A 7,776-nucleotide genomic window follows, 5' to 3' on the forward strand; every position below is an offset into this window, starting at 1 on the left:
GCCTGTGCCTGTGCCTGTGCCTGTGCCTGTGCCTGTGCCTGTGCCTGTGCCTGTGCCTGTGCCTGTGCCTGTGCAAACACAATGAAAAATCTCTCGTGTTTTCATAGTTTAAACTTGGCCCACTTCGACACTTCGCCAAAAAGCTAATTAATGTGAAACAATCCTGTACGACTAAATGCAGTTGAGCTAAAACATACTGCGTATAAACTGTTAAACTGTGATTTCCTAATGTCAAAATTTTAATTAATAGTTTTGTTTTTACAAACATCCAGGACAAAACAGTCAGCCCACGGTACCTGCCGCCAACCTCAACGAGCTGTATCTCGAGACCACATAAATGACAAAAGTGTAAAGGACATTTTATGACAAGCTTGACAAAGAAAACCTAAACGCTATGACAGCAACCGTTGAAAATGTTTAAATCAGCTAAGGTGACTGCAACACAAACATGATCGACGCAAAAAACTCAACACAACAAACAATGATTACAACCAAAAAGCGTTTAACGCAATATTCAAGCTGAAAAACATCATGATGACCACAAATATGCTGCAATGATACAACCTTTATACGCCCCATCTCCCTTTATAGTTAAACTATCCATGAAACGTTAATATTGGTTGGGATCAGATTGCAACTTGTCAGTTGAAAGCGAGTGTGATTCAGCGATGGCTGCAATAGTTGATATGGCAAAAATAACTAAGGCACGAAATGGAAGCAGGAAACAGCTTATGCATCGATTCAGTGTGAAGTATTGGGGTCAGTGAACTTTCAAGTGCTTCTGAATCTTGTGAATTGTTTTTCTGTCCAGTGCGCACAGGTCAAAATCCATAGCCTCGCCGTCCATTGAAAACCTTCCCGATTTTTTCACGATGGAGGCAACCTGTCACATGTATTAGGTTTGTAAAAGTGTTCAGTCAATTTAAGCCTTCTACTCTACTATAGTGATGACGTGGCAACGACAGCGTCACAGCCACCAAGAGTTTTGTACTCAACGGTGGCATTGCTGTTCAAGGTCAAAAACTTCCAAATCGGTTTCGAACGAGATCCCATTACCAAAAACTCCTATCAAACCAAATACTTGACACATACAATACAGGAACAGGTATTATATCTGGGCCTCATGAATCTTCAGTGTCTTGAAAAGAGTAATCACCTTTTTCATGACTTCCACGTCGTTTATTTGTGACAGGGTGTTCTGGAGTTGCTTTAATTGTTCAAAGAGATCCGAATTCAAACCGGGCACGTTCCGGACCTCTGATCCCATGCTCACTGTTACCAGGGGAGACGGTTGCCTGGGAACGCGGACAGGCGGTCTACACGACAAAGTCAGAAACCATTAGTAGTTATTAAACTAAGCAAAGCAGTGAAGGAAGGACGACCAAAAGAATACAATTTTAAGTATTGGAGCATTGGCTTAACATCTTCCTCAACAACCGCAGACCATTCCAGGTACACCAGTAGTTCTTAAACCGAGCAAAAATTGTAAATAAATGTGGGTCAGACGACTTCAACTTTAAAATTTTGCATTGACTCAACAACCTCAACTAAAAACGCCACAAATTGACTTACGATATTTCCCTGGGAGGTTTTTTCCCTTCCGAGTAATTTTTATGGTTGCCACCAAGTGGCGAAGGTTCATCTTCGAATAAATCACCGTCGCTCCCGCTAAAAAAAATAATCAAAAATAAACTCCATGAAAACGTTATCAGTTCATGCTATGAGCGTCAGTTTTCAATAATCCTATGTTATTTTTTATTTTTTCCTCAATGTTCAACTGGCAAAGAACACCCAGTTTTATACATTTCTGAAGAAAATAAGATAACGAGAAAGTACATTAAAAAAATATTTAAAAATAGTTTCCTCCACAAGAAATGGACCAAACATTGTGACTTGTAGCGTCAGCAGTAAGTACATTAAAAAAAGACCCGTTTATGACGCAAGTTTCAGTTTTGTTTTAATCCTATCTTAATTTTTAAACATTCCTGGGATTTCTGGGGGAAACATTCCTCGTTCTCACTATAACTGGCGAGGTACGGTTTTAACCCAGTTTTACACATTTCCCTAATAACCATAACCATAACCAGAGCGTTTTCACCACTGGTTTATCACCGGTCACCAACCTTTCCACTTCGTCGTGCGAAGTTCCCGTCATTGCGTCATCGCTCGTATGGCTGATGACGTCATCTTTCCCAAGAGGACGCAAGAGGTTGGTGAGGGGGGTACGAACGGGGGATGGTGATTCGGACGACGAACGGATCGGAGAAACTTTGAAATAATCGGTTTTATTTTTGTAGTTGCAAATATTTCGGTTCTTGGAACAAACTATTGTTCTTTGAGCAAAAAAATCCTCTACAAAAATCGTGAAGATTAATTTTTTGTTACAAATGTGTCCGAATCACCAAGAGTAGCGTTAACATCAAAACGCCGATGCAACGTTTCCTGTTGGGGGATTTTTGTTAGTTTTGTTAACTTGTCTGAAATACTATCAGTAATATAAATAAAATATTGTTTATCCAGCAAATAGATGACAATTAAGTATTAAACAGAAACTATCGTGCAGGACAGTAGTAGTACACAACTCAAACGGTTGTACGAGCCAAATTCGTATAGTATATTATCAATCACCACTTTTATTCAGTCTTAAACATGATGACGTTTTAAATCAAGCTCCAAAGCACTTACTTAAGTCCCGTTTGAAAACTTGTTGTCTTGACGACGGGAGATCTGTCTCACCTGGAAAAGTTTTAAAATTTTGAATAACAATGATTTTTATCAAGCATAAGGGGATGTACGCCGGCCCACATATAAAACACATAACTTAACGGATCACCTACTTTCACTCGAACTGCTGTCGCTCGTGAAAGGTAGAATACATCCTGTATAAGAAAAAAAATACTGTTAATTTACGGCAAGGAGGTTTTTTTACAGGAAAAAACTCACCACTTCTGGCCGGCGCTGGTGGTTTCGAGACATTTTTCTTCACTCCTGAATTAGTAGAAGAACGGTCTTTGTGGGAATTTCTGAATAATATAAAAATATTTGTCAACAAAAACTCTTCCATTTACACAACACAGAAGGTAGTAAATTTCTACACAGGAGTGCTGTTGCTGTCAGACATAATGCAATTCTTAAGAAAATATTCAACCAACGTTTCGTCGTTACATACGGCAAGGCATCAGGGTTTAACAAACTACACGCTTGTATTATCGTTCGTTTCGGAGCTTCAACTAATGCTGACTGGCATAATTAAATCATAAGACCAAGAAACGAATTGACTTCTGTCAGGGCAATCCGTGCTATAGATGCACCCAGTTGTTCACATGTGGGATGGCTGTTGGGTTCGCATAGAAATACTTCTTAAAAATTAGGGTCGGTGACCAAAAAGTTCCGAGAAGCTCTGGCTTATTTGTGACACTTAAAAATTTCAAACCCTGGCCGTAAGTGAAAATAAAATCAGAAAAGTTTCAAAATTCTTGTTCAGTCCAAACAGAGAAGAAACGTTATTTTTAACGAGAAGCAAAAAAGTTAAAAACCTGGATTGGGGGGAAAACCTCTCAATCTTGTGTTTGTTCTGTGTTGAAACGTTGGAAAAAACTTCTTTATTATTACTCCCCGTGTTGTTGGCGTTGTTCTTCTCCCTCGACTTCGAGACTTTATGCCGTTTTTCTGCGCGAACATAAATCGTTGGTAAAATCGTCACGAACATATTTTTGGTAAAAGATAAAAGAGCACGAATGACAAATGCACCGCTTGTCCAAGCACTCGCTTCGAGTACACAGGTTTTTTATTTGAAAACTTTTGCCTATTAATGCTAGGAAAATAACGGGTTACGTTTATTTGAGCTTGACATGTTCGAGTTCGGGTCATGGATAGTTTTTGCCCTAATCGCATTGGCGCCATTTTAACATTCAGCTAAAAAAAACCCATCAAAACAAACCTTTAACGTTGGTTGCGGCGCTGCTCGGTTGGGAAGTTTCGGGTCTGGTCACGAGACTTTCATGAGGCGGAGTTACACAAATTTCCATGTCCATAAGCTCCGTGTTGTCCCTTTTCGGTGGAAGAGGTGATGGCTTCCTTTCTTTCTTCATCTTTTTCACCATCTTCTTCACTTCCTTGCTCTTCTCCTTCTTGTGCTTCTTCCGCACCCTCCGATCTTCCCCGGAGTCCGAGTCAGATGGGAATGGTTCATTCCTCTTTGATGGAGTTGCATCCGTGTCGGAAGAGGACATCGTCCGCCTCTTCTTCTGCTTAACTTCCGGTTGAACTTTTGGTGCAGCTGGTGTCCTCTTCCTGGTAAGTACAGGTCATGGTTGACTAAAGTGAACGCAAAAGTTTAAAAATAACTTGAAACGTCCAAACTCACTTGTCTTTCTTCTTTTTTTCTGGAAATCTTTCAACTTTATCAATTTCTTCTTTCTTAACTTTAATTTCTGGAGGTGAATGTCTGAAAATTCACAACATGGTTGGCATAATTGTTATGTTTTCATGACATTTTTGGTAACATGGCACCGTACATGAAAAATACTGTACAGGTTTCATCAACTTATTTGGGTCTGTGACCCCATGGCCAATGAAAATTTTGAACACTGACAGAGTTACTGTTTGGGAAAGTCCAGTGGACCCCCCGATATATATCTATGGACCCCCAGATGAAAAACCCTGCTGCTGTAAAAATCAACCTTTTTTCACTTTGTCGTTTCACGTCTTCTTTCTTCGATGGCTCCTTTTTCATAATCTGCTTGATATCGATGCTTTCTTCACGCGAGAACAAACTCGGTGTTTGTCCTTTCTCTATTTTAATCTGAAATATCACAAGTAAGTAGTTATCAAGGATACAAAACATACAGATATCCCACACACCCCGAACAATGATGATTTAAAAACTGCCTCACCTTAATTTTGTTAACTTTTTCTCGTGGTTTCTTTTCAACTGGAACTGACGAATTTAATTTTTCCTTTAAAATATAAAAAAAGTTATGGGGACTGCGACCGTGTAGAATAATGTAATTTAATAACTGCAATGGTAGTTTAACTTAACTATACTATGTGTTTGTAATTATTGTCTAGTACCAATACCATACTTTCCCAGTTACTTTCAATGGGACATTTTGCTATCACTCCATAAAGCTACGTTAGTTTATTTCACTGTTAGGATAGACAATAAAGTATCATATTTTAATGGTAAAAACACTTATGTTGGCACCTCAATTTTTTTCTTTTTCATCAGATCAGCTTCTGTGACACTGTTCCTTCTCTTTCCATCCTCCTTCGATTTCGGTTTGTGTCCTTTCTGACTGATTTTCACTTTTTTATCGCCCTCAACTGCAACCAGGTTAGAATTTTTAAAGTTGCACAATATATTTTTTGTTATGCTCAGGATTCTACACAAATAATTGAGTAGAGAGGCAGGTGCAGTGGGCTTATAATCAATTACTTAATAATGTTGTATAATGTTAATGATGTCTTGAGCCTTTTTTGCAATTTGAGTGTAACATTGGTCAAACTATACTTACGTGGTGTCCGATGCTTTTTGCTGTCGCTGCTACCTCCCTCCTACAATATAGGCAAAAAGTTAGGACTAAAGAACTGGTGACCTCATATTTAAACCCAATGAAATGTAACACAAACAACCTTTGTCTTTTTGTCTTTGGGTACATCGGAATTTTGTAGCACACCTAGCAAGACAAAGAATATTTGAAAAATCTTTGCCATGTATATCAAAGAATAAATACCTCCAGATTTCAAAAGTTTCTTTTTGAAATCATCAGCTGGGTTAGAGAAAGTAAGCATCTCTATCCTAGTGTGATTAACAGGGGGCATGTTCTCCATGTGCAGGAACATGTCGTAATGGAAACTCACATACTTTGGTTCAGACTGCAACAAATGAATACACATAACTTAACGTAAGCAATATAAATTATGACATATTATGTGTGAGAGTTTTTAGATTAGTCCAAAAATTTTCATACATACAAAATACTGTACCTTGTTTTTGAAATGGACATTGATGAGAATATTAAATCCAGCATAACCGGTTTGTTTCACTTCATATGGAGGAGCTTTTACTACATATTTAGATGGAATGTAGGATTCATGCAACCAAAACACAACCTGAAACATTTTATAAAACATCACTTTGGTGCAAAATACGTGGGAGTTGATTACTTGAAACTAAAAAGCCAAAGCTAATATGCTATTGATCATGTTAACTAGAGTAGACGTTTCAAACACTAACTGCGTTCATCATCAGTATTATAATGAGCTGCATGCTCACAGCGCCGAGGTAGACATGGAACTGAACGAGCAAAAAAACAACAACATAAGCAAACATGCTAGAGTCACATCATGTGACAACAGCATCAAAGTCATTAGTGAAGACCTAAATCTTCAACAGGTAGAGAGGTTTTGAGCTGTCATTTATCTTAGATGTTGTTGATGCTTGTTGCTTCAAAAACATAGTTGTTGCTTTATGTTGTTGTTTTTCTGCCCGTTCAGTTCCATGTCTACCTGGCTCTCGGCTGCATTCCACTCGTTATGGTGATGATGAACGCAGCTAGTGTTTGAAACGTTCGCTTTTTAGTTTCACTAAACTTTAATTCCCAATTAGTTTATGATGCCAACTTCTGATCTCATCTTGCCTCCCAAAAAAGCTTTTTCAAAAATTAAAACAAACCTTTTCGACAAAGTGTTCAATATCTATTCCATCTGCTCCTTTCACAAATACCATCCAGTCATGGGTATGACCATCCAAGTTCGGAACATCTCGTACCTGGGCAATGTGGCCAAGTTCGATCTTGACAACAATCTGAAATAAAACTTTAATTTAGTTTGCCCTAAAACAGCATTAAGTGAACAAATGTTCAACAATAAGGAGTACATTGGGTCAAGTTCTTTGTGATTTAATATTAGTGTATTGGGGTCAAGTTCTTTGTGATTTAATAATCAAAACGAAAAAAAGGTTTGTCATAATATAGCCATACACCAAATACCTCAGCCACCATCGTCCGGCTTTATTTCTTCGTTAGCAGAACCATTTATGTATTGGTCAACGGGCGCAGGTACATTGTTTTATTAAACCATACAAACAGTTGTCTAAAATAAACAAGTTGGCATAGAAAACACGTGTCAGTTGAATATTAATTCCTTTCTAGTGATTGCTTGAGTTGTCCAGAATTTTGAAAGGTTTGAGCAAGTAACAGCTATTGGTAAATTACAAACAAATATCACAAGCGGAAAATCACACACGAACTTGACTGAGAAGACGAAACTTGGGTTTCCCCTTTTTGCCAACCATGATTGACAGCTCGTTCCGCCTGACTGCTGAAAGGCAAAATCACACAAATTTGGCAAAATAAAAACACAACTTTACCGCAAGAAGTCAAAGTTTAGAATAATTTGTCTGGCATATTAAAAAAAATAATAATTGTAGCATGGTTTGAAAATTTTATTACGCATAACAAGTGTTGTTTTGACCTTCTAGCGCTGGATGTCACTGTGGTTAAAGTTGGTGTAGCCCAGTCACGTTCAATTAATATTTTACTTCGGTGTTTTTGGATCCTGACGAAGGTAGATGTTCTCCGTCTGTATTTGTTTGTGGCGCTAACTTGTCAAATATTTTTGATTACGCAATACCCATAGATGTTGTCGTGCATTACGTATTATAAAGACCAAAATTTAAAAAAAATCTGAAACTAAAAACTCTGTAACGTATCTTGACAATTTATTGTAAATTTTCATTGATCTTAGTTAGCCAAACTTAAAAAACGACTGCAC

The 7,776-nt window shown here is 38.0% G+C and overlaps 1 protein-coding gene across 1 annotated transcript; it reads right to left on the minus strand.

Annotated features, from left to right (window-relative positions):
• Positions 1-338: 338 nt before the first annotated feature.
• On the minus strand, positions 339-7,106 carry LOC145898489 (uncharacterized). Its single transcript, XM_082986958.1, has 19 exons — positions 6,993-7,106; positions 6,677-6,808; positions 5,989-6,114; positions 5,736-5,877; positions 5,635-5,678; positions 5,517-5,556; positions 5,207-5,325; positions 4,896-4,958; positions 4,683-4,804; positions 4,367-4,447; positions 3,941-4,293; positions 3,537-3,669; positions 2,944-3,023; positions 2,838-2,879; positions 2,686-2,736; positions 2,124-2,268; positions 1,573-1,668; positions 1,157-1,316; positions 339-883 (listed from the first exon to the last, which is right to left on the minus strand). Exons 1-19 carry the CDS (start codon positions 7,002-7,004, stop codon positions 761-763), a joined length of 2,064 nt encoding a protein of 687 aa, XP_082843084.1. The 5' UTR covers positions 7,005-7,106; the 3' UTR covers positions 339-760.
• Positions 7,107-7,776: the final 670 nt, after the last annotated feature.

This window comes from Ascidia mentula, chromosome 4 (assembly GCF_947561715.1).
Source record: "Ascidia mentula chromosome 4, kaAscMent1.1, whole genome shotgun sequence".
Lineage (NCBI taxonomy): Eukaryota > Metazoa > Chordata > Ascidiacea > Phlebobranchia > Ascidiidae > Ascidia > Ascidia mentula.

Bases quoted from the DNA above. Each gene is read 5' to 3' on its own strand.
- LOC145898489 (XM_082986958.1), bottom strand. The intron at 4,959-5,206 runs GTGCCAACATAA...TATATTTTAAAG, and splicing joins TGAAAAAGAAAAAAATTGAG to GAAAAATTAAATTCGTCAGT. The intron at 4,805-4,895 runs GTGAGGCAGTTT...GTGATATTTCAG, and splicing joins AAAAAGTTAACAAAATTAAG to ATTAAAATAGAGAAAGGACA.